A 27,765-nucleotide genomic window follows, 5' to 3' on the forward strand; every position below is an offset into this window, starting at 1 on the left:
AAATATTAACTGGAATTATGGTTGGAAAGAAGTTTATTTAATTAAAACAAAGCGTTTGGTTTTCCCATCAAAATATATCGACTATACAACACTGAGCTATCCGTGTGAATACACGGAAAGGACGAACAAGGAAAGGACGTTTCCCAAGCTGCAATAAACACAGAAATATGCTAAGATATGGAACAAATTATTGTGGTTTTAAACACCAAAATAAAACCAGACACATCCCCTTCACATCTGCAATTTGAGGCAAATCCTATTGAACTCAATGGGATTTGCCTTTGTAAACATTCACAGGACGGCGCTGCAACTGTCGCAGCTTTTCCTAACACTGTTTCTGCCCAGTATCTTCCCTTCTGTTCCCAGTTAGAAAGTATCCAGGAGGTATGAAACCGGTTTAATATATAGCAAAGAGAAAAACAATTCCCGAGAATAAATCCAAGGTGTTGCACCCCTTGGGTCCTTTCCGCACTGCCGTATAATAATCTAGATCGGTCCCGTTTTGGATTCCAATTCCTACAATTCCTGACAGCCTCAGACTCCTTTGAACCGGATTATTTGAGTCTACACGGCTGTATAATCCAGTTTGGAGCAAATCATCCCGATTTTATATGGCAAGTGTTCGAAGCAAATAATCCTGATTTTATATGGCACGGTCTTACAGTGCCAAAAAGCAAACCAAATAGTTTAATCCAGTTTGGAGCAAATAATCCTGATTTTATATGGCACGGTCTTACAATGCCAAAAAGCAAACCAAATAGTTTAATCCAGTTTGGAGCAAATAATCCTGATTTTATATGGCACGGTCTTACAGTGCCAAAAAGCAAACCAAATAGTTTAATCCAGTTTGGAGCAAATAATCCTGATTTTATATGGCACGGTCTTACAGTGCCAAAAAGCAAGCCAAATAGTTTAATCCAGTTTGGAGCAAATAATCCTGATTTTATATGGCACAGTCTTACAGTGCCAAAAAGCAAACCAAATAGTTTAATCCAGTTTGGAGCAAATAATCCTGATTTTATATGGCACGGTCTTACAATGCCAAAAAGCAAACCTACGTCTACCAAATGGTTGTCTGCATAAACCAAATAATCCCGATTTTATATGGCAGCGTTCGAAGCAAATAATCCTGATTTTATATGGCACAGTCTTACAGTGCCAAAAAGCAAACCAAATAGTTGTCTGCATAAACAATCCCAGTATGGGCTCCTATATGTATATATATGTATGGAAGCTTTACACGAGTTTCGTTTGGAGCAAAAAAGCTCCCTAGATGCATCTACTTGCTGGATGGAGTTTTTTCCCTCAATTGAACTGACTTGCAAGTCTAGGGAAATCCATACTTGCAGATGCACAAAAACACACATTAAATCTGATTATTTGTTATGTGCAGGAGCATTACTATGTGTCCATTGTAAAGATAAGAAATTGCTCAAATAGCCTCTTCTGAGCGATAACAGCATAGTGTTGCTGTGAGTTTTCCGGGCTGTCTGGCCATGTCCCAGAAGCATTCCCTCCTGACGTTTCACCCACATCTGTGGCAGGCATCCTCAGAGGTTGTGAGGCATGTTGGAAACTAGGCAAGTGGGGCTGATATATCTATTATTATTATTATTATTATTATTATTATTATTATTATTATTGATATATCTATGGAAGGATGTCCAAGGGTGGGAGAAGGGCCTCTATATTCTGTCGGAAGCAAGTGTGAATATTGCAACTGACCCGCTTGATTAGCACCGAATAGCCTTACAGCTTCAAAGCCTGGCTGCTTCCCGCCTGGAGGGAATCATTTTGGGGAGGTGTTTCCAGGCAGTTAATACCTCCCTCAGGCAGGAAGCAGCCAGGCTTTGAAGCTGCAAGGCTATTCGGTGCTAATCGAGGAGGCCAATGGCAACATTCACACGTGCTTCCAAAATAATATAGAGTCCTTTCTCCCACCCTGGACATCATGTATGTATGTATGTATGTATGTATATGTGTGTGTGTGTTTGTATGTATGTGTGTGTATGTGTATATGTGTGTTTGTATGTATGTTTGTATATGTGTGTGTATGTATGTGTATGTGTATATGTATGTATATGTGTGTATATATATATGTGTGTGTGTGTGTATATATATGTGTGTGTGTATATATATATATATGTATGTGTATGTGTGTATATATATGTGTGTGTGTGTATATATATATGTATGTGTGTGTATATGTGTGTGTGTGTGTATATATATATATATATACACACACACACACACACACACATATATACATATATATACATACACACACACAACATATATTTAAAAAAACACCCCACTTGCCTAGTTTCCAACAGACCTCACAACCTCTGAGGATGCCTGCCATAGATGTGGGTGAAACGTCAGGAGAGAATGCTTCTGGAACATGGCCAGACAGCCCGGAAAACTCACAGCAACGCAGTGATTCCAGCCATGAAAGCCTTCAACAACACATTAGGGCCGAAGTTTGCCCATGCCTGTTATAAAGCTTGTTGGAAAGGAAATGTTAAAACGAGATTCCTTGCAAACAACGTTTTTGCAAACAACTTGCAACAAGGCTTAGATGTGGTTAGCACGCATGCTGCTTTTTCATGCACTCTCCATCCCCGGCAGCACGTTAATGAGATGCAAATATATGCAAATAGATCGGTCCCGCAAGCTCAGCCAAAGGACATCTCTCGTCCGGATATTCAAGGAACATCGTCTTTTTTGCATTGGGGTCAAAGAGAGGAAAACAAAGAGAAGGAGAGATGGAGAAGCGGATGCAGGATGGAGGATGGACTGAACGCAAAAGATGGGATGGATGGCCGGTTCTGGAGCAAAAGGATGGGATCTACAGGAAACCTGAACTGGAAATGAAAAACAACAGAGGATTAATGTTTCCCTGGATGAAGAGCAAGTTAATGACGCGTTTCCAACAGGGGCGGGCAACAGGGTTCCGATCAACATGGGAATATATCATGTTATGTGCCAAATAGTTGTATTGAAAATATATCATCTTACAGACTAAATATTTCTCTGTTTGAGGTTGAATGGAAATGCATTTAGTTGTGAGCTGCTTTGAGTCTCTGTATGGAGAGAAAAAGCAGGATATAAATAATTGTTGTTGTTATTATTATTATTCGTAGTGCGGTTTTCTTGTACTGGTTTTTTTGTCTGCTGTGCTTTGAGGAGTTTCTGATTTTTGACTTCAATCAAAGCCGGTTCTTTTATTATTATTATTATTATTATTATTATTATTATTATTATTGTATGACACAGCAAACAAGATTGACATGCTGGATTTCATATCACAAAATCACAAGTCGAACACTTCCCATATGTCTAGGTCTGTGTGATGTATTTTCGGATGATGCGCACAGATCCCAGTCGGGTGGCCTTTTGCAGTTGGCAGATCGTGATTTTGTCAATGTCTATTGTTTCCAAATGCCGGCTGAGATTTTTTGGCACAGCACCCAGTAATAATAATAATAATAATAATAATAATAATAATAATAATAATAATACGTACTCACATTTTGCTTTCCAACCGCTAGGTAGGCGGAAGCTGGGATAAAGGCCAGGAGCTCACCCTGACCCAGGCTTCAAACTGTCAAACTTTTGATTGACAAGAGTTACTGCAGCTGGTGGTTTATCCTGCTGTGCTAAAGCATAATAATAATAATAATAATAATAATAATAATAATAATATTTATTCATATCCTGCTTTGTCTCTCCAAATGGAGACTCAAAGCAGCTCCCAACTAATAAAGCATAATAATAATAATAAAAGTAATAATAATAACAATAATAATAATAACAATAATATTTATTTATATCCTGCTTTGTCTCTCCAAATGGAGACTCAAAGCAGCTCACAACTAAAAGTATTTCTATATAACTTCAATATAACGTGACATGCTTTCGAACCGCTAGGTAGGCAGAAGCTGGGCTAACGGCCAGGAGCTCACCCTGACCCAGGCTTCAAACTGTCAAACTTTTGATTGACAAAATTTACCTCAGGTGGTGGTTTAACCTGCTGTGCTAGAGCATAATAATAATAATATATATATGTGTGTGTGTGTGTGTGTGTGTGTGTGCGTGTGTGTGTGTGCGTGCAATTGTCTATCTTGTTGATGTTTGCATGGAATGTTTGCTGCCTATGTATGTTCTGTGATGTGCCCTGAGTCCCACAAACATTAGCATCATGCTGAAAAACATGATTACGGCACGGAAAATATTCTAGTTGCAGCTCCTCTGTTGCCCACCCCTGGGTTTGGGTTATGGAAGGAAAAAAACAAATGTTAATTTGACCAAGACATGCTTGAAAACACCATGGGATGAAATACAGCCTTTCCATTTTCCCCCTGCAGCAGATTGCAGTCGGGTTGCTCACTCCGTGCGCAATGTCGGTGCCCAGGCCAACGTAGGCCAGCCGCGCATGGTTTTGTGGCCCAACTCAATGCGGGGACTGTTTATGAATGGCTGAAGGAGTCGTTTGTTCCCGCTGCTTGGCAAGGGCAAGGACAGGCGTCCCATTCAGGAAGGACATGTTTGCAAGTTGTCTTAGGAAGGGACACAAAGGAGCGCCGGCCGGCGTGCCGCACATGGCCACCCGCCAAGCGCCATCCCAGGCTCACAAGAGGCACAATGTTCGTTCCAGGCCCAAGAGAAATGCTACCATTGTTTGAACCCTACATTTTGGGGGGAAAATGCCATCGCTTTGGGTTGTTGTGGATTTTCCAGGCTAAATGGCCACGTTCCGGTAGCATTCTCCCCTGACGTTGCATCTGTGGCTAATGGCATCTTCAGAGGCCGGGGATGCTTGTTTGGGGGCAAAGAAGACTACGGCTTGGCTACTGGAAGGGATTATCGATCACAACGCAATACCTTTAATCTTATTTTATTTTTTTGCCCCGAGGAGATTTGATAATATTTTGGCGTTGAGCTAAGTTAAAGGCCATCTGAAGGCCATGGCTCTGAGTGAAAGCACATGCTTTATATTCAGAGATTTAATCCTGATGCTCCAAACCAGGCCAGGAAAGAGTCCCACCTGAAACCGCTTGTGGGGAGAAAAAGCGGGGTATAAATAAACATAATAATAATAATAATAATAATAATAATAATAATAATAATAATAATAATAATAATGGAGCCTCCGGTGGCCTAGGGGATTAAGGTCTTGTGACTTGAAGGTTGGGTTGCTGACCTGAAGGCTGCCAGGTTCGAATCCCACCCGGGGAGAGCGCGGATGAGCTCCCTCTCACAGCTCCAGCTCCATGCGGGGACATGAGCGAAGCCTCCCACAAGGATGGTAAAACATCGAAACATCCGGGCGTCCCCTGGGCAACGTCCTTGCAGACGGCCAATTCTCTCACCCCAGAAGCAACTCCAGTTGCTCCTGACACGAATAATAATAATAATAATAATAATAATAATAATAAGTGAAACCCAGGGCAGCATATCCAGTTAAGAGCCATTATAAGCGAGTCCAGACCTTTCCTGAACCACCTGATTATGGAAAGGGATGTGTCTGCACTGCGGAATGATTGCAGTTTGATTCCACTTTAACTGCTATGAAATCCTTGGATCTGTAGTTCCAAGGTAGAGAAAGTGTTGTATTTCTTTTTGATGTGTTTTATTCCGTTTATTGTAATTACCCGGGCTTGGTCCCATGTAAGCCACCCCGATGGTGAAGATGGTGGCAGGGTACAAAAATAAAGTTGTTGCTATTATTATTATTATTATTATTATTATTATTATTATTATTATTATTATTATTATTTTATTGTATGACACAGCAAAGAAGACAGATATGCTGGATTTCATTTCGATGATGATGATGATGATGATGATTATTATTATTATTATTGAAGCCAAGGATCTTACAAAACAACAACTCAAAGTGGCATCAAACTGCATCAGTTCTACAATACAGATGTACCCAGAGTAATGCCAATCGAAATCGTTGATCCCACGGCAATGGCTATTTGGTTTAGTCGGAGCTTACCCGCACACTGTGCCCGCATGCACCATGCAGCAAACAGCAGGGCTTTAACTGTAAAAACAGCACACAAATGGCAACTAAGCAGGATGAAGATAAGTAGGAAATGACATTTATAGCCCAGGAACGAAAAATGTGTGACATAGTGCCATTCAGACCCTAGACTATTAATCCTAGTGCTGGGTTAATGTTGGCAGTTTTTGTCTCTGAATTCTGTATTATCATATTTATTCGAATCTAATGCTCGCCTTTATTGGGGTAAAAAACCTAGGCTCTATGATCATATTTACTCGAATCTAATGCTCACCTTTACTGGGGTAAAAGACCTAGGCTCTATGATCATATTTATTCAAATCTAATGCTCACCTTTATTGGGGTAAAAGACCTAGGCTCTAGTATTATATTTATTCAAATCTAATGCTCACCTTTATTGGGGTAAAAGACCTAGGCTCTAGTATTATATTTATTCAAATCTAATGCTCACCTTTATTGGGGTAAAAGACCTAGGCTCTAGTATTATATTTATTCAAATCTAATGCTCACCTTTATTGGGGTAAAAGATCTAGGCTCTATTATCATATTTATTCAAATCTAATGCTCACCTTTATTGGGGTAAAAGACCTAGGCACTAGTATTATATTTATTCAAATCTAATGCTCACCTTTATTGGGGTAAAAGACCTAGGCTCTAGTATTATATTTATTCAAATCTAATGGTCACCTTTATTGGGGTAAAAGACCTAGGCTCTATTATCATATTTATCTGAATCTAATGCTCACCTTTACTGGGGTAAAAGACCTAGGCTCTATTATCATATTTATTTGAATCTAATGCTCACCTTTATTTGAGTAAAAGACCTAGGCTCTATTATCATATTTATTCGAATCTAATGTTCACCTTTACTGGGGTAAAAGACTTAGGCTCTGTTATCATATTTATTCGAATCTAATGCTCACCTTTACTGGGGTAAAAGACCTAGGCTCTATTATCATATTTATTTGAATCTAATGCTCACCTTTATTGGGGTAAAAGACTTAGGCTCTGTTATCATATTTATTCGAATCTAATGCTCACCTTTACTGGGGTAAAAGACCTAGGTTCTATTATCATATTTATTTGAATCTAATGAGTATATAGGTATTCAGAGTTGGACAGTCTTATCTTATTAAAGTCTTAATATTATTATCTTAAATTACAGTTTCATATAAATATTCAAAAACATTTAACCTACTGATGCCTCAAATGATGCAATTTTATTAATATCTATTTTTATTTTTGAATTTGACCCGTAGCTGCTGCATTTCCCACCCTCGTCTTATACTCGAGTCAATAAGTTTTCCCAGGTTTTTGGGTAAAACTAGGTGCCTCAGCTTATATTTGGGTTGGCTTATACTCGAGTATATACGGTAATCGCATTGACTTAATGCTATGGGATCCTGTGGTTTGTCATTTGGCATTCTTTGGAGGCCCCCGAGATCCCAAACTGTGTCTACATAGCATTGAGTTAAAGTGGATTCATTCCTAGTATGCTGGTTTTATATCTGTGAGCCGCCCCGAGTCCCTCTGGGGAGAACAAATAAAATTGTTGTTGTTGTTGTTGTTGTTGTTTTCAATTGCTGAAAGCTTTGGAGTATCTAACACTTTAAAAGAAGGAATTATTAACATGCAGCAACTGAAATGGCCAAATGACAAAGATTGCACTATTTACCGCTGCGCGTTAGATTTGGCAGCAAATACTTTTGTTGGTTTCAGGGTTTTTGAAAACGTATTGTGAATCCGATTTAACCCGAGTCGATATGGTAAGTAATCATAGGATTGGAAGAGACCACAAGGAGCGTTTAGTCCAATCCTAGAACAAGGATTAAATCTGGATTTGGTCTATTCGGTCCAACTTCCCATTTGAGGATGACAAAGAGAAGCGGAGAGAAACCAAGGCCCATCTTGCAAAATCCGGCACCGCCTTCTAAGGCCGAACACAACGATTGTTCCAAAGCCACAGCCGAGGGCTTTAAAGGGCACGGGCGGCTCCGCTTTTGCACCCAGAAGGAATAATAATAAGATTCCGAAATGTGAAGGCCACTTACTTTTTCCTCTCCTTGTCCCTCTTCAGGGTTTGCGAGCCTCCCGCCTGCTGGGCCTGAGACTGGAGCAGTTCGGCCGCCGTCTTCCTCTGCTTGAAGGCGTTGACCTCGTCGTCCAGGGACTTCTTCTTGTCCTCCAGCTTCTTCTTCTCGTCCTGGTGCAGCTTCTTCAGCTTATCAAACTTCTCGTGCAACTGGAACGGGAGCAAAAGGCATGACGTGCTTAATGTGCCACAAACTAGGTTGAGCCTCGAACGTGAGATGTTCACGAGAGCCAAATGTGCCAGAGCAGGATGTCCCTCAAAAACAACGTTTGGGCAGCGAGAAGCATATCAGAGCTAAGGAAAACACAACACAAACTGAGCCATATGTTGAGTCAAGTATATGGTGCATGTTTCCATACGTTTACTAAAGTATATGGTGTATGGTTCCAAACATTCATTAAAGTATATGGTGTATGTTTCCATAAGTTCATTAAATAATATGGTGTATGTTTCCATATGTTCATTGAATATGTTTCCAAACATTCATTAAACTATATGGTTATGTTTCCATACATTCATTAAACTATATGGTGTATGTTTCCATATGTTCATTAAATATGTTCCCATACATTCATTAAACTATATGGTGTATGTTTCCATACATTTATTAAATTATATGGTGTATGTTTCCATACATTCATTAAACAATATGGTGTATGTTTCCATATGTCCATTAAATATGTTTACATACATTCATTAAACTATATGGTGTATGTTTCCATATGTTCATTAAACTATATGGTGTATGTTTCCATACGTTCATTAAATTATATGGTGTATGATTCCATACGTTCATTAAACTATATGATGTATGTTTCCATATGTTCATTAAACATGTTTCCATATATTCATTAAACTATATGGTGTATGTTTTCATATGTTCATTAAACTATATGGTGTATGTTTCCATATGTTTATTAAAGAACATGGTGTATGTTTCCATGTGTTCATTAACTATATGGTGTGTGTTTCCATACATTTATAAAAGTATATATTGTATGTTTCCATACGTTTACTAAAGTATATAGTGTATGGTTCCAAACGTTCATTAAAGTATATGGTATATGGTGCATGTTTCCATACGTTCATTAAAGTATATGATGTATGCTTCCATACGTTTATAGAAGTATATGGTGTATGTTTCCATACGTTCATTAAACTATATGGTGTATGTTTCCATACGTTCATTAAACTATATGGTGTATGTTTCCATATGTTCATTAAACTATATAGTTATGTTTCCATAGGTTCATTAAAGTATGTGGTGTATTTCCATACGTGTATTAAAGAACATGGTGTATGTTTGCATGTGTTCATTAACTATATGGTGTATGTTTCCATACATTCATTAAACTATATGGTGTACGTTTCCATATGTTCATTAAATTATATGGTGTGTTTCCATACGTTTATTAAAGTACATGATGTATGTTTCCATATATTTACTAAAATATATGGTATATGTTTCCATATGTTTATTAAAATTTTAGACTTCAAGATCCATACATTTATTAAAGTACATGACATATGTTTCCATACATTCATTAAAGTATATGGTGTATGCTTCCATATGTTCATTAAATTATATGGTGTGTTTCCATACGTTTATTAAAGTACATGATGTATGTTTCCATATATTTACTAAAATATATGGTATATGTTTCCATATGTTTATTAAAATTTTAGACTTCAAGATCCACCTACGCTTTTGCAGGGTCTGCTCCACTTTGTCTGATGCAGATGATGGAGTTCAGAAACATTCGGGAATCAACTCCCTTTATATTCCCCGGTGGTAAAGGCTCTCCCACCTTCCGTGGTGCCTTTTAATGCTGAGAATAACCCAAGAGAGCGATACCTCCGGATGCTTAACGTACGGACGCGCGGCCACCCCGGTCTCACCTCTTTCTCGGCTTCCTTCAGCTCCCCTTCCTTCTCCTTGACTCTCTGGACAAACATCTGCCGCATCTCCTCTTCCTTTTTCTGAAGTTCGCCCAGGAATTCGTTCCTTTTGGCCTCGTAGGTTTCTTGTAAACTAACGTGACGGAGGGATTGCGTGGCGAGAAAGGCAACGAAAGAGCAAAAGAGTCAGAGCAGAAGGTGTACTATTGATACGTATTATAGTCAAAGTTCTTTAGTTCAGTCTTTATGTCTCTATAAGTACGATACGATAGCCAATATCTATATATATATAAACTAGCTGTGCCCGGCCACGCGTTGCTGTGGCAAAGAGGTGGTGGTATCGGTTAAAAATTGTTGTGTAATTTTTATTTGATGTTATTTGCAATTTTTTATTAATTTTATTGTAAGTTATATTTTTATTTATTATATTTTATTATTTTCTTGTATTATTTTTAGTTATTTTCTGTTATTATAGTATTTTATTGTATTAATTTTTAGAGTTTTTTATTATTTTTTATTGGGTTGCTAGGAGACCAAGTTGGAGGAGCTTAGCCTTCTAACTGGCAGCAATTGGATAAAAGTAATTATTCCTCTCCCTCTAATTAGGACTTTATTTTTCTTTTCCTTTTGTTGTATCAACCTAGAGGTGTGGATGATGGGTTGTGTTGTCAAATTTCGAGGTTGGGGGGCCTGTAGTTTTGTTGTTTTGTGGGTCGCCATGATGCCATCACTCTTTTATATATATAGAAGAGTGATGGCATCAGGGCAGCGGACAAAACAACAAAACTACAGGCCCCCCAACCTCGAAATTTGACAACACAACCCATCATTCACGGCTCTAGGTTGATACAACAAAAAGAAAAGAAAAATAAAGTTCTAATTAGAGAGAGAGGAATAATTGTTTTTATCCAATTGCTGCCAGTTAGAAGACTAATCTCTGCCCACTTGGTCTCCTAGCAACCAACTCAGCCCAGGGAAAAGGCAGACTTAGCCTCAGCCTGTTCCACAGATTATCTAATTTGCACTGGATTATATGGCAGCGTAGATTCAAGGCCCTTCCACACAGCTGTATAACCCATTTATAATCTTATATTATCTGCTTTGCACTGGATTATCTGGACTCCACACTGCCATATAATCCACTTCAGTGTGCATTTTATACAGCTGTATAGAAGGGGCCTCATATAATCCAGTTCTAAGCAGATAATATAAGACTATAAATATAATATGTAATAATTACTGTGATATAGAATCATAGAACAGTAGAGTTGGAAGAGACCTCATGGGCCATCCAGTCCAACCCCATTCTGCCAAGAAGCAGGAAACCACATTCAAAGCAATTAATAATAATATAGAACAATATAATCTCTAAAATCAGGACAGTAAATAAAGAGCAACACTCTGAAAGCATAAGCCACAGCAATGCGTGGCCGGGCAAAGCTAGTATATATATATAAATGTAATGTATATAATTAGGACTGAGTTAACAACAAAACCATTGGGCCAAATCACACCAAATTTGGCCACAACACTCATCACTTTCGGAGGAGTGACCATCAAAAAGAAAAGAAAACACCATGCCCATATGTAGAAAGCAACCCGGCTTTTAAGCTGCAAGACTATTCAGTGCAATTCAAACTGGCCAAACTAGGGTTCCCCTAAGTATAACACAGCCAGGCATTGAAGCTGCAAGGCTATTCAGTGCAATTCAACCAGACCAACAAAGGACTAACCTTGGTAGAAGGCGGCCAGGCTTCGAAGCAGTGATACTACTCTTTACTATTGAAGCTGGCCAACCAAAGAGTCCCCCTAGATAGCAAGCAGCAAGGCTTTGAAGCAGTGAGGCTATTCATTGCAATCCTAGCAGCCCAAAAAACCATTCCTGTAGAATGCAAGTACAGTAGAGTCTCACTTATCCAACACTTGCTTATCCAACGTTCTGGATTATCCAACACATTTTTGTAGTCAATGTTTTCAATACATCGTGATATTTTGGTGCTAAATTCGTAAATACAGTAATTACTACATGGCATTACTGCGTATTGAACTACTTTTTCTGCCAAATTTGTTGTATAACATGATGTTTTGGTGCTTAATTTGTAAAATCATAACCTAATTTGATGTTTAATAGGCCTTTCCTTAATCCCTCCTTATCCAACATTCTGCTGGCCTGTTTATGTTGGATAAGTGAGACTCTACTGTACTGAGATTTCCAAGCAGCAAGTCTATTCCATTGCATTTCAGCTCACCAGACAAGGATTCACATAGGTAAAGGTTTTTCCCTGACATTAAGTCCAGTTGTGACCGACTCTGGGGGTTGGTGCTCATCTTCATTTCTAAGCCGAAGAGCCGGCGTTGTCCGTAGACACCTCCAAGGTCATGTGGCCAGCATGTCTGCATGGAGCACCATTACCTTCCCGCCAGAGAAGTACCTATTGATCTACTCACACCCTGAAGGTTGGTGCTCATCTCCATTTCTAAGCTGAAGAGCCGGCGTTGTCCATAGACACCTCCAAGGTCACATGGCCAAAGGCATGACTGCATGGAACGCCGTTACCTTCCCGCCGGAGCAGTACCTATTGATCTACTCACATTTGCATGTTTTCGAACTGCTAGGTTGGCAAGAGCTGGAGCTAACAGCCGGCGCTTATTCCGCTCCCGGGATTTGAACCTGGGACCTTTCGGTCTGCAAGTTCAGCAGCTCAGCGCTTTAACACAGTTTGCCATTACTCTGGCCCAGCCCAGTTTTATTGTGTTTTAGCGTATTGTTTATTGCTTGTTGTTTATACTGTTTTAATTGTTTTTAATTTGCCTTTTGTTTTGTATTGTTATATTGTGTGTTGAGGCCTTGGCCTTTGTAAGCCGCATCAAGTCCTTCGGGAGATGCTAGCAGGGTACAAATAAAGTTTAATAATAATAATAATAATAATAATTGCCACCGGGGCTTTGAGGCTGCAAGGCTATTCACTGCTTTTCCACCATAGGCCACAGCAATGCGTGGACGGCACAGTATTTAAAAAAGGATGACCCAATAATAATAATAATAATAATAATAATTGCCACCGGGCTTTGAGGCTGCAAGGCTATTCACTGCTTTTCCACCATAGGCCACAGCAATGCGTGGACGGCACAGTATAAAAAAAGGATGACCCAATAATAATAATAATAATAATTGCCACCGGGGCTTTGAGGCTGCAAGGCTATTCACTGCTTTTCCACCATAGGCCACAGCAATGCGTGGACGGCACAGTATTTAAAAAAGGATGACCCAATAATAATAATAATAATAATAATAATAATTGCCACCGGGCTTTGAGGCTGCAAGGCTATTCACTGCTTTTCCACCATAGGCCACAGCAATGCGTGGACGGCACAGTATATAAAAAGGATGACCCAATAATAATAATAATAATAATAATAATTGCCACCGGGCTTTGAGGCTGCAAGGCTATTCACTGCTTTTCCACCATAGGCCACAGCAATGCGTGGATGGCACAGTATAAAAAAAGGATGACCCAATAATAATAATAATAATAATAATAATAATAATAATAATAATAATAATAATTGCCACCGGGGCTTTGAGGCTGCAAGGCTATTCACTGCTTTTCCACCATAGGCCACAGCAATGTGTGGACGGCACAGTATTTAAAAAAGGATGACCCAATAATAATAATAATAATAATAATAATAATAATAATAATAATAATAATTGCCACCGGGGCTTTGAGGCTGCAAGGCTATTCACTGCTTTTCCACCATAGGCCACAGCAATGCGTGGACGGCACAGTATAAAAAAAGGATGACCCAATAATAATAATAATAATAATAATAATAATAATAATAATAATAATAATAATTGCCACCGGGGCTTTGAGGCTGCAAGGCTATTCACTGCTTTTCCACCATAGGCCACAGCAATGCGTGGACGGCACAGTATAAAAAAAGGATGACCCAATAATAATAATAATAATAATAATAATAATAATAATAATAATAATAATAATTGCCACCGGGGCTTTGAGGCTGCAAGGCTATTCACTGCTTTTCCACCATAGGCCACAGCAATGTGTGGACGGCACAGTATTTAAAAAAGGATGACCCAATAATAATAATAATAATAATAATAATAATAATAATAATAATAATAATTGCCACTGGGGCTTTGAGGCTGCAAGGCTATTCACTGCTTTTCCACCATAGGCCACAGCAATGCGTGGACGGCACAGTATAAAAAAGGATGACCCAATAATAATAATAATAATAATAATAATAATAATAATAATAATAATAATAATAATAATTGCCACCGGGGCTTTGAGGCTGCAAGGCTATTCACTGCTTTTCCACCATAGGCCACAGCAATGTGTGGACGGCACAGTATTTAAAAAAGGATGACCCAGACCTCACATGCAACGGCCGGTACCTGAAAGGCTTGCTGTCCGGGTCGGTGTCCTTAAAGCCCATCTCCTCCAGTTTGCACCGCCGGTACAACTCGTAGTGTCGCGTGTGCGTCTGCTCGCGAAGGTCCTCCATGTTGACGCGGATCAGCATCTCCCTGAGCTTCACAAAGTCACAGTGCGCCTCGTTTTCCACTGCAAAAGGTGCAAAAGCCAGGCAAGAGAATCACCTTCCACGGCAAGACTCAATAGGGTCCTTTGGTGCCAGAAGGTGCATTTGGCACAGGCATGGGCAAATTTCAACACCCTCCCAGGCGTTTAGGACTTCAACTCCCATAATTCCTAACAGACTCAAGCGCCTTCCTTTTCCCCTTTCAGCCGCTTAAGGAAAGGGCCCGAGGCTGTCAGGAATTGTGGGAGTTGAAATCCAAAACAGCTGGAAGGCCAAAGTTTGTCCGTGCCTGCTTTAGCATAATGCATAAATACTGTAGGTATCTGCTGAGACTTTGCTCCAGGACCCTCTGTGGATACTAATAATAATAATAATAATAATAATAATAATTATTATTATTATTATTATCTGTCGGGAGGGTTTTAATTGTGCCTTTCCAACATGAAGGCAGAAGGAGGTTGGACTAGATGCCCTTTGGGTTAGGGTTAATTATTATTATTACTACTACTATTATTATTATTATCTGTCGGGAGGGTTTTAATTGTGCCTTTCCGACATGGAGGCAGAAGGAGGTTGGACTAGATGCCCTTTGGGTTAGGGTTAATTATTATTATTATTATTATTATTATTATTATTATTATTATTATTTGTCGGGAGAGTTTTAATTGTGCCTTTCCGACATGAAGGCAGAAGGAGGTTGGACTAGATGCCCTTTGGGTTAGGGTTAATTATTATTATTATTATTATTATTATTATTATTATTATTATTATTATTATCTGTCGGGAGGGTTTTAATTGTGCCTTTCCGACATGAAGGCAGAAGGAGGTTGGACTAGATGCCCTTTGGGTTAGGGTTAATTATTATTATTACTACTACTATTATTATTATTATTATCTGTCGGGAGGGTTTTAATTGTGCCTTTCCGACATGAAGGCAGAAGGAGGTTGGACTAGATGCCCTTTGGGTTAGGGTTAATTATTATTATTACTACTTCTATTATTATTATTATTATCTGTCGGGAGGGTTTTAATTGTGCCTTTCCGACATGAAGGCAGAAGGAGGTTGGACTAGATGCCCTTTGGGTTAGGGTTAATTATTATTATTACTACTACTACTATTATTATTATTATCTGTCGGGAGGGTTTTAATTGTGCCTTTCCGACATGAAGGCAGAAGGAGGTTGGACTAGATGCCCTTTGGGTTAGGGTTAATTATTATTATTACTACTACTATTATTATTATTATTATCTGTCGGGAGGGTTTTAATTGTGCCTTTCCGACATGAAGGCAGAAGGAGGTTGGACTAGATGCCCTTTGGGTTAGGGTTAATTATTATTATTACTACTACTATTATTATTATTATTATCTGTCGGGAGGGTTTTAATTGTGCCTTTCCGACATGAAGGCAGAAGGAGGTTGGACTAGATGCCCTTTGGGTTAGGGTTAATTATTATTATTATTATTATTATTATTATTATTATTATTATTATCTGTCGGGAGAGTTTTAATTGTGCCTTTCCGACATGAAGGCAGAAGGAGGTTGGACTAGATGCCCTTTGGGTTAGGGTTAATTATTATTATTATTATTATTATTATTATTATTATTATTATTATCTGTCGGGAGAGTTTTAATTGTGCCTTTCCGACATGAAGGCAGAAGGAGGTTGGATTAGATGCCCTTTGGGGGTCTCTTACAGCTCTATAATAATAATAATAATAATAATAATAATAATAATAATAATAATAATAATAATAATAATAATAATAATAGATGATGATGATGATGATTATTATTATTATTATTATTATTATCACCGGTGGTCCCAGTGGTGATGGGCACACTGGGTGCCGTGCCAAAAGATCTCAGCCGGCATTTGGAAACAACAGACATTGATAAAATCGCGATCTGCCAACTGCAAAAGGCCACCCGACTGGGATCTGCAGGCATCATCCGAAAATACATCACACAGTCCTAGACACTTGGGAAGTGTCTCCCATGCGGGAACATAAGAGAAGCCTCCCAAAAAGGATGGTTGAAAACATCTTTGGGCAACGTCCTTGCAGACGGCCAATTGTCTCACGTCAGAAGCAACTTGCAGTTTCTCAAGTCGCTCCTGACATGGAAAAAAAAAAAAGCTTTGCAAGGCCTTGAGCCTTTTATGCAAAAGGAAGGATGCTGATGCCTCAGCAAACTGCAAATCCCAGCATTGCATTGCCTTGAGTAAATGCAAATAAATGAGAGATAGATTTCCTGCAATATTAGCTCCAGAGGCTCCTTTGGAAGCAGATGATCGTATGATGTGAATTTAATGCGCACGGCAATGTTGGCAAATTTAGCATTAGATTTGAGTTAATGCAGCACTTGCTCGGTCCAATCCGTGCTCCTTACCTTGCACGATTCCCCAGGGATATTGCCGAGCCTTCATCATCTTGTTCCCGATCTTAATTTCCTCGGTGCTCCCGATCACGGCAAAAGGTAAATGGGCCTGGGACAAAACCAAAGGGAAACATGAGCCATTCGAACAGAAGTAATATTTTATTTCGTTCCGCAATCGGAATAGATTCCGCAATGGTCGTCCCTTCCCTGTTGAGATCCTTTCGTTAAATGCAAACATCCCACAATATTTTTTTTTGTTCAAATGATGTATACAGTGCCATCGACGAGCATTGCATTGCAAAGGTGAAAATAACATCTTGCTGCTCTTATTTGGGGCGCGATGACGTACAACTTGGCACGGGGAAATAAATGGAAATAAATGCAAAACCTATGATGTTTCTGCGATATGCGCATCAGCACCATTTCACCAATAAGTCCTTGCTGTACAAAGACTGGTTTCATAACAGATGGAGTTATATTTTTAAATGCTTCAGGTCTCATCGTTTAAAATAATGTTTAAATCAAACAAAAAAGGAGAACTATAGAATTATATATCTATACACATCATAAAAGTGAAAATATGTCTGCGTCTGGCGGGGTGTCCACTTGCCTCCACAAACAGCTCTAGCTCCCACTATATAAAAATATAATATACCGTATATACTCGAATATAAGCCGACCCGAATATAAGCCGAGGCACCTAATTTTACCACAAAAAAACTGGGAAAACATTGACTCCAGTATAAGCCGAGAGTGGTAAATTTCAGAAATAAAAACAGATACCAATAAAATTGCATTACCGTATATACTCGAGTATAAGCCGACCCGAATATAAGCCGAGGCACCTAATTTTACCACAAAAAAACTGGGAAAACATTGACTCCAGTATAAGCTGAGAGTGGTAAATTTCAGAAATAAAAACAGATACCAATAAAATTGCATTACCGTATATACTCGAGTATAAGCCGACCCGAATATAAGCCGAGGCACCTAATTTTACCACAAAAAAACTGGGAAAACGCTGACTCCAGTATAAGCCGAGGGTGGTAAATTTCAGAAATAAAATGAGATACCAATAAAATTGCATTACCGTATATACTCGAGTATAAGCAGACCCGAATATAAGCCGAGGCACCTAATTTTACCACAAACATGCAAATGTGAGTAGATCAATAGGTACTGCTCCAACTGCATGCAGTCATATCAGTGGCCACATGACCTTGGAGGTGTCTACGGACATGGGAATGTGAGTAGATCAATAGGTACTGCTCCAGCGGGAAGGCAACAGTGGCCTTGGAGGTGTCTACAGACAACGCTGGCTCTTTGGCTTAGAAATGGAGTGCCAACCCCTAGAGTCGGACGCGACTGGACTTAATGTCAGGGAAAACCTTAATTTGTACGGAACAGGTTGCATCGACACAAAGCTGTTAGGAATTGTGAGAGTTGGAGTGCAAAAAACCGGAGTTTACCCAGGCCTGATCTATATCACTATCACAATGATGGGCAACCTTTTGCACTTGGTGTGTCAAAATTCACCAAAAAAAACCTAGCATGACTTGTGTGGTGTGTCACTTCGAGAAAAAAACCCCATAATTTCACAATATATATAGTTTAAATAACAAAAATATATAATTGCAATATATAACTGTATGTAATAAATCAAAAACTATTTACTACCATTATTTCCATGTACAACAATCTATGGTACCTCTTGCAGTTTCCACGCTGATTTCTCTCTATTGCAGTTTCAATGTAGTCGTGAATAATAAATAATATCATAATAATAATATAATAGTAATAATATAATAATATACTACAATAATAATAGAATAATAATAGAATGATACATATATGTGTGTGTGTATAAAATGTGCATAATTCCCATGGAGTAAACAACAAAACCACTGGACCAAATCTGGCTCTGGCTCACGAATGGGACCCTGAAGAAGGAGACAGAAGGCCTGATCCTTGCAGCCCAGGAGCAAGACATCAGGACAAAGGCAATTAATAATAATAATAATAATAATAATAATAATAATAATAATAATAATAGAAGACCTGGCTCTGGCTCACGAACGGGACCCTGAAGAAGGAGACAGAAGGCCTGATCCTTGCAGCCCAGGAGCAAGACATCAGGACAAAGGAAATTAATAATAATAATAATAATAATAATAATAGAAGACCTGGCTCTGGCTCACGAATGGGACCCTGAAGAAGGAGACAGAAGGCCTGATCCTTGCAGCCCAGGAGCAAGACATCAGGACAAAGGCCATTAATAATAATAATAATAATAATAATAATAATAATAGAAGACCTGGCTCTGGCTCACGAATGGGACCCTGAAGAAGGAGACAGAAGGCCTGATCCTTGCAGCCCAGGAGCAAGACATCAGGACAAAGGCCATTAATAATAATAATAATAATAATAATAATAGAAGACCTGGCTCTGGCTCACGAATGGGACCCTGAAGAAGGAGACAGAAGGCCTGATCCTTGCAGCCCAGGAGCAAGACATCAGGACAAAGGCCATTAATAATAATAATAATAATAATAATAATAATAATAATAATAGAAGACCTGGCTCTGGCTCACGAATGGGACCCTGAAGAAGGAGACAGAAGGCCTGATCCTTGCAGCCCAGGAGCAAGACATCAGGACAAAGGCCATTAATAATAATAATAATAATAATAATAATAATAATAGAAGACCTGGCTCTGGCTCACGAATGGGACCCTGAAGAAGGAGACAGAAGGCCTGATCCTTGCAGCCCAGGAGCAAGACATCAGGACAAAGGCCATTAATAATAATAATAATAATAATAATAATAATAATAATAATAATAATAGAAGACCTGGCTCTGGCTCACGAATGGGACCCTGAAGAAGGAGACAGAAGGCCTGATCCTTGCAGCCCAGGAGCAAGACATCAGGACAAAGGCAATTCAGGCCAAGATCGGAAAATCAGCTGGTGACCCAAAATGCAGACTGTGCAAGGAAACCGACGAAACCATGGATCATATCCTCAGCTGCTGTAAGAAAATCGCACTGACAGACTACAAACAGAGGCACAACTATGTGGCCCAAATGATTCATTGGAACTTATGCCTCAAGTCCCACCTCCCAGCAGCAAAGAACTGGTGGGATCACAAACCTGCAAAAGTATTGGAAAATGAGCACGTAAAGATACTGCGGGACTTCCGAATCCAGACTGACAAAGTTCTGGAACACAACACACCAGACATCACAGTTGTGGAAAAGAAAAAGGTTTGGATCATTGATGTTACCATCCCAGGTGACAGTCGCATTGACGAAAAACAACAGGAAAAACTCAGCCGCTATGAGGACCTCAAGATTGAACTTCAAAGACTCTGGCAGAAACCAGTGCAGGTGGTCCCGGTGGTGATGGGCACACTGGGTGCCGTGCCAAAAGATCTCAGCCGGCATTTGGAAACAATAGACATTGACAAAATCACCATCTGCCAACTGCAAAAGGCCACCCTACTGGGATCTTCACGCATCATCCGAAAATACATCACACAGTCCTAGACACTTGGGAAGTGTTTGACTTGTGATTTTGCGAAACGAAATCCAGCATATCTATCTTGTTTGCTGTGCCATATAACGTCGTTGTGTTGATAATATAATAATATACTACAATAATAATAGAATAATAATAGAATGATACATATATGTGTGTGTGTATAAAATGTGCATAATTCCCATGGAGTAAACAACAAAACCACTGGACCAAATCACACCAAATTTTGCCACAAAAGACACAGTCATCCAATCAATCTGCAGGCAGCAGCGTGTTAGCAAAAATGGCTAGGCGTGTCAGTACTGACACGCATGTCATAGGTTGGCCATCACTGCACGATCACAACAATCCTTGCAACAAAGCCAAGCCAATGTCGTTATTCGTGTTTGCAAATGAAAGAGACGGGAAGCAACTGGGAATAAAGCGGAGCGGTCGTCCGTTTGGGACTTACGTTCATGGTCCCGTTGATTTCGGCCACGGACTCGTCGTCCGTCGGGAACTGATAGATCTGGACCCCGTTGCTGACCAGCTCGCTCGTGATCTTGATCTTGAACTTCGTCAGTTCGCTCTTGGAAATGGCGTCCGACTTGGCAATGATGGGGATGATATTGACCTGCCGGGAAACCAAGAGAGAAGAGCGGAACAAGCTTTTCAATAGCGACATGAAACTAATATTATTTAATTCAATGTTGAGCTACTTCGGAAGCCGTTCTCCAAAGTCTCCAGCACAGAAAGAAAGAAAGGACTTTGCAAACCTGATAGGCTTAAATTCTTCCTTTAAATGGAGATATTATCCGTTATCTTTTCTACCAACAATGTGAAACCATGAAAATGAACAAAATCTGGCTACCAGTATTAAAAAACTCAAAAATCAGAACAGTAAATAAAAAGCAATACTCTGAAAACAGAGGATTTCCAGACATGAATCAACCAAGGGCAGTTAACGACTCTAAACAAAGGATGCCCCAGAGGCAGGAAGAAGACAGCAGATAAGCTTTTCAATGCTAATTAAAGTGATTAACTACACAACATTCACACTGACCTCTCTCACCCTAGACTTTCCACAGATATATATTAACCTCTTTGCTTAGTTTTCTCCATACCTCACAACCTCTTAGGATGCCTGCCATAGATGTGGGCGAAACGTCAGGAGAGAATGCTTCTGGAACATGGCCACACAGCCCGAAAGACATACAACAACCCAATGTGACTACTCTGTCTAGTTGTAACTCTCCAAGATCTCCAGCACTTTGCAAACTTGCTACTTTTGGATTTTTTAAGAATACACTATGTAACACAATTTGAAAACAAGTCCTGGTTTTGGCCACAATATAATAAGAGTTTGGGAGGAAGAGAAGATAACACAATGTAACAAAATTTGGAAAATGTTCTGTTCCTGGTTTGAAAGAAGTTTTTCCTGTTTAATTGAGTGGGACTTGTTTTGAAAGTAGTCATTATACTCTATAAACTTTGTTTCTACGTTGGATTGGTTGAGATTAATTGAAAAAACTAGAGCCAAATGTGCTATAGCAGGATGTACCCCGCACAGAAATAAAGTTTTGGCAGTTTAATAAACTTTTCCCATATTTGGGTTGCTGTGAGTTGTTGTTATTATATTATTATTATATATAATATTATATTATATATAATATAATATTATATATAATATAATATATAATATATAATTATTATATTATATATAATAATAATAATAATAATAATAATAATATATTATTATTATTATTATTATTATTATTATTATTATTATTATTATTATTATTATTATTATTATTATTGTATATACTCGAGTATAAGCCTAGTTTTTCAGTCCTTTTTTAGGACTGAAAAAACCTCCTCGGCTTATATTCAGGTCGGCTTATACACAAGTATATATGGTACACTTATTATTTTTCTCTATTATTATTGGTATTGTTACATTTATTATTTTACTCTATTAATTATTATTATTACATTTATTATTTTATTCTATTATTGTTGTTACTTTTACATTTATTTTACTCTACTTTTATTATTAATAATACATTTATTATTTTACTCTATTATTACGTTTATTATTTTACTGCATTTATTATTATTATTACATTTATTATTTTACTCTATTATTGTTGTTACTTTTACATTTATTTTACTCTATTTTTATTATTATTACATTTATTATTTTACTGCATTTATTATTATTATTACATTTATTATTTTACTCTATTATTGTTGTTACTTTTACATTTATTTTACTCTATTTTTATTATTATTATTACATTTATTATTTTACTGCATTTATTATTATTATTACATTTATTATTTTGCTCTATTATTGTTGTTCCTTTTACATTTATTTTACTCTATTATTATTATTACATTTATTATTTTACTGCATTTATTATTATTATTATTACATTTATTATTTTACTCTATTATTGTTGTTCCTTTTACATTTATTTTACTCTATTATTATTATTACATTTATTATTTTACTGCAATTATTATTATTATTATTATTATTATTAAATTTATTATTTTACTCTATTACTGTTGTTACTTTTACATTTATTTTACTCTACGCAGTAATGCTATGTAGTAATTACTGTATTTACGAATTTAGCATCAAAATATCACGATATATTGAAAACACTGACTACAAAAATGCGTTGGATAATCCAGAAGGTTGGATACGCAAGTGTTGGATAAATGAGACTCTACTGTATTATGATGATAATGATCATCATCCTCAAAAAACAAAGTTTGGGCAGTTTAATCAACTTTCCCCATGTTTTTACAATAGATCAGAGATAACAGGTTAATCAGTCTAACAACCGAAATCATTGCTATTATGATGATAATGATCATCATCCTCAAAAAACAAAGTTTGGGCAGTTTAATCAACTTTCCTCATGTTTTTAAAATAGATCAGAGATAACAGGTTAATCAGTCTAACAACTGAAATCACTGCCATTATGATGATAATGACCATCATCATCAAAAAACAAAGTTTGGGCAGTTTAATCGACGTTTCCCATGATTTTACAAGAGAGCAGAGATAACAGGTTAATCAGTCTAACAACCGAAATCAATGCTATTATGATGATAATGATCATCATCATCATCAAAAAACAAAGTTTGGGCAGTTTAATCAACTTTTCCCATATTTGGGTTGCTGTGAGTTGTTGTTGTTGTTATTAAATATTATATATATATATATATATATATATATATATATATATATATATATATATTATAACATTATATAATATATTATTATTATTATTATTATTATTATGGCAGTTTAATCGACTTTTCCCATGTTTTTACACTAGATCAGAGATAACAGGTTAATCAGTCTAACAACCGAAATCATTGCCTTACATAATTAGATCTGGTTGTATACCTACAAGGGAGGACTCAACTCTAAAGTGTTTTTGGCTCTTCTCTGAAAGAAGGTTATTATGAATGCCATTTTCCAAAAACACCAGAGACTTGAACCCAGAACCTCCTGCTTGCAAGGCACGTCTCTTTCCGTGCCATCCCCGGGATAAAGACATCAGGCAGGAGGCGAGATCGGGAACACGCCGTCTTCGCACAAGGCCCAAGAATAGTAACCAAGCCACCCTTCCTCCCTGGCTGAGGATGGCACCCACGCCTACCTTGCTGTCAAGCTTCTTCATTGTGACCAGATCCAGGGACTTCAGGGAGTGTCCCGTGGGCGCAATGAAGTACAGGCAGGCGTGGATGCGGGAGTCGTGGTAGTTATGCAAGACCCGCTTGATCTTCAGCTCCTCCTGCAGGTAGGACTCGAACTGGGCGTCAATGAACTCCACGATGGGCTTGTAGCTGCAGAGGAAGCAAGCGGGTGAGCACATCGCAACACACCCGGCATGACTGAACCATTTTTCGTATATTTTAAATATTCATATACTAACGCTTTTATGTCAAGCTGCCTTGAGTCCCCTTTGGAGAGATAAGTAATACTGTGGAGCCCCTGGTGGTGCAGCGTGTTAAAGCGCTGAGCCTGCAAAAGATTGCAGGTTCGAATCTGGGGGAGTGGAGCGAGCTCCTGCCGTCAGCCCCAGCTTCTACCAACCTAGCAGTTCGAAAGCATGCAAATGTGAGTAGATCAATAGGTACTGCAAGTCGCTGAACTTGGCAGACCCAAAGGTCACAGGTTCGAATCCGGCGAGCGGAGTGAGCACCCGCTGTTAGCCCCAGCTTCTACAAACCTAGCCATTTGAAAACATGCAAATGTGAGTAAATCAATAGGTACTGCTGAACTTGGCAGACCCAAAGGTCACAGGTTCGAATCCGGGGAGCGGAGTGAGCGCCCGCTGTCAGCCCCAGCTTCTGCCAACCGAGCCATTCGAAGACATGCAAATGTGAGTAGATCAATAGGTACTGCTGAACTTGGCAGACCCAAAGGTCACAGGCTTGAATCCGGAGAGTGGAGTGAGCGCCCGCTGTCAGCCCCAGCTTCTGCCAACTAAGCCGTTTGAAGACATGCAAATGTGAGTAGATCAATAGGTACTGCAAGTAGCTGAATTTTGCAGACCCAAAGGTCGCAGGTTTGAATCCGGGGAGCGGAGTGAGCACCCGCTGTTAGCCCCAGCTTCTACAAACCTAGCCGTTTGAAAACATGCAAATGTGAGTAGATCAATAGGTACCGCTCCGGCGGGAAGGTAACGGCGCTCCATGCAGTCATGCCAGTGGCCACATGACCTTGGAGGTGTCTATGGACAACGCTGGCTCTTCGGCTTAGAAATGGAGATGAGCACCAACCCCCAGAGTCAGCCAGTCAGGAGAATACCTTTACTTTTACTAAATAATAATGTAATAAAATTTAATGCCTGGATTCTTTCTTTAATTAGAGATACCAGTCATACAAACACACTAGGACCAAAATCACCGTTTTTACAATAGATCAGAGACAACAGGTTAATCAGCCTAACAACCGAAATCAATGGTATTATGGGGGAATCCCGACATGGCTTTGACGAGGAACGCCACCGCCGTGCCTTACCTGTCCTCCTTGTTGATCTGGTCCCCGAAGCCCATGGTGCTCACGATGGTCAGTTTCAGGTGGACGTTGCTTTCGTGGAGGTCGTAGGTGCTGGACTTCAGCTGGACGCCCGGCTGCGCGTGGGAGGCCGGCTCGCCCTCGAATTTGGTGTTGAAAAGCGTGTCCATCAACGTCGACTTCCCAAGACCGGTTTCCCCTTTGGCAGGAAGGAGGAGGAAGAAGGAAACACACCACACATTACACAAAACGTCCTCCAGATTGCTTACACCATCACTGCCAAGCCTGTAGCCAAGGGGCTCAAACCAGACCCGAAATTTTTCAGGTCAACTGGTTAACCAAATCCCGAGTCCCAACAGGGAGACGGAGGCGGGGAATAAAAATAAAAGTATTATTATTATTATTTTATTGTATGACACAGCAAACAAGATAGATATGCTGGATTTCGTTTCGCAAAACCACAAGTCGAACACTTCCCAAGTGTCTAGGACTGTGTGATGTATTTTCGGATGATACGTGCAGATCCCAGTAAGGTGGCCTTTTGCAGTTGGCAGATCGTGATTTTGTCAATGTCTATTGTTTCCAAATGCCGGCTGAGATCTTTTGGCACGGCACCCAGTGTGCCCATCACCACCGGGACCACCTGCACTGGTTTCTGCCAGAGTCTTTGCAGTTCAGTCTTGAGGTCCTGAGAGCGGCTGAGTTTTTCCTGTTGTTTTTCCTCAATGCGACTGTCACCTGAGATGGCAACATCAATGATCCAAACCTTTTTCTTTTCCACAACTGTGATGTCTGGTGTGTTGTGTTCCAGGACTTTGTCAGTCTGGATTCGGAAGTCCCACAGTATCTTTGCGTGCTCATTTTCCAAGACTTTTGCAGGTTTGTGATCCCACCAGTTCTTTGCTGCTGGGAGGTGGGACTTGAGGCATAAGTTCCAATGAATCATTTGGGCCACAGAGTTGTTGCTCAACCATTTGAGTATGGCATTACGGTAAATATTTGCCTTTCCTTGTTGTAAGCCGCCCTGAGTCCCCATGGGGAGATGGGCCGGGATATAAAGAAAGGTTGTTGTTTTTGTTCTTGTTGTGATGGAAAGATGCAACAGGAGTCTTCAGTAGACACCAAAACAGAGTGCCATCGGAACAACTTGTTCAACTTTGGCTGAAAACTTCTTGCTAATTCACAGTCTTGATGGAACCCGTCATCATGAGAAAGGAAGTTAGAAAGCAGAAGAAAACAGAAAGCAGAAGAAAAGAGAAATAAACTTCTTCTAATTGTGGAAACGATTGTCCTTTGTGGCCGACAAGAGGGAGCAAGGATTCAGGACACATTAACTGTGAAGAACCTTTGCACAATAATAATAATAATAATAATAATAATAATAATAATAATAATAATAATAATAATAATAAATCAGTGCAGGTGGTCCTGGTGGTGATGGGCACACTGGGTGCCGTGCCAAAATATCTCAGCCGGCATTTGGAAACAATAGACATTGACAAAATCACAATCTGCCAACTGCAAAAGGCCACCCGACTGGAATCTGCACACATCATCCGAAAATACATCACACAGTCCTAGACACTTGGGAAGTGTTCGACTTGTGATTTTGTGATATGCAATCCAGCATATCTACCTTGTTTGTTGTGTCATAATAATAATAATAATAATAATAATAATAATAATAATAATAATACATCACACAGTCCTAGACACTTGGGAAGAGTTCGACTTGTGATTTTGTGATACGAAATCCAGCATATCTATCTTGTTTGCTGTGTCATAATAATAATAATAACTTTATTCTTATACCCCGCCCCATCTCCCTAAAGGGACTCAGGGCGGCTTATATGGGGCCATGCCCAACAACAACAATAAAACATCAGCATCAGTAAAAACAATCATAAAAATCAACATACAAAATAAAATATTTTTTAAAAATCCGGACGCAAGAGAGGCTTTTGAGCATCAAAAGCGAAATACCAGAATCTTCTCTGTAGCCCATTTATGTAGGGGCTCTCACATACCAGAGGGTAATTGAGGTTTTATGGCTGGCCCGTCCAAGACACACGCTGGTTGATTCCAACAGGTTTTATTGTACAGAATACCATAATCTTCTCTGTAGCCCATTTATATAGGGGCTCTCACATACCAGAGGGTCATTGAGGGTCATTGACACTGGCCTCAAAAGTCATCTCAGGGGGAAAAAATTCAATTGTTTTTCTGGCTATGGA

General features: G+C 39.1%; 1 protein-coding gene across 7 annotated transcripts in view; it reads right to left on the reverse strand.

The window, feature by feature from the left end:
* The window catches only part of septin6 (septin 6), a 57,180-nt gene that overhangs the window by 6,227 nt on the left and 23,188 nt on the right, over nucleotides 1–27,765 (reverse strand). For 2 of the 7 annotated variants that reach the window (XM_062963982.1, XM_062963984.1), the window contains exons 3-10: nucleotides 25,535–25,730; nucleotides 24,168–24,354; nucleotides 20,960–21,121; nucleotides 16,985–17,081; nucleotides 14,449–14,617; nucleotides 10,023–10,155; nucleotides 8,083–8,273; nucleotides 6,005–6,052 (exon numbers count right to left, since the gene is read on the reverse strand). In XM_062963982.1, coding sequence (XP_062820052.1) covers nucleotides 6,049–6,052; nucleotides 8,083–8,273; nucleotides 10,023–10,155; nucleotides 14,449–14,617; nucleotides 16,985–17,081; nucleotides 20,960–21,121; nucleotides 24,168–24,354; nucleotides 25,535–25,730 — 1,139 coding nt within the window. In that variant the 3' untranslated portion in view covers nucleotides 6,005–6,048. Of the gene's footprint in view, nucleotides 1–15; nucleotides 2,865–6,004; nucleotides 6,053–8,082; nucleotides 8,274–10,022; nucleotides 10,156–14,448; nucleotides 14,618–16,984; nucleotides 17,082–20,959; nucleotides 21,122–24,167; nucleotides 24,355–25,534; nucleotides 25,731–27,765 lie in introns of those variants that run through there. The other 5 variants (XM_062963980.1, XM_062963978.1, XM_062963983.1 and 2 more) reach the window with 4 other exon arrangements.

The sequence above is a fragment of the Anolis carolinensis genome, unplaced genomic scaffold (genome assembly GCF_035594765.1).
Source record: "Anolis carolinensis isolate JA03-04 unplaced genomic scaffold, rAnoCar3.1.pri scaffold_12, whole genome shotgun sequence".
NCBI classification, from domain to species: Eukaryota; Metazoa; Chordata; class Lepidosauria; order Squamata; family Dactyloidae; genus Anolis; species Anolis carolinensis.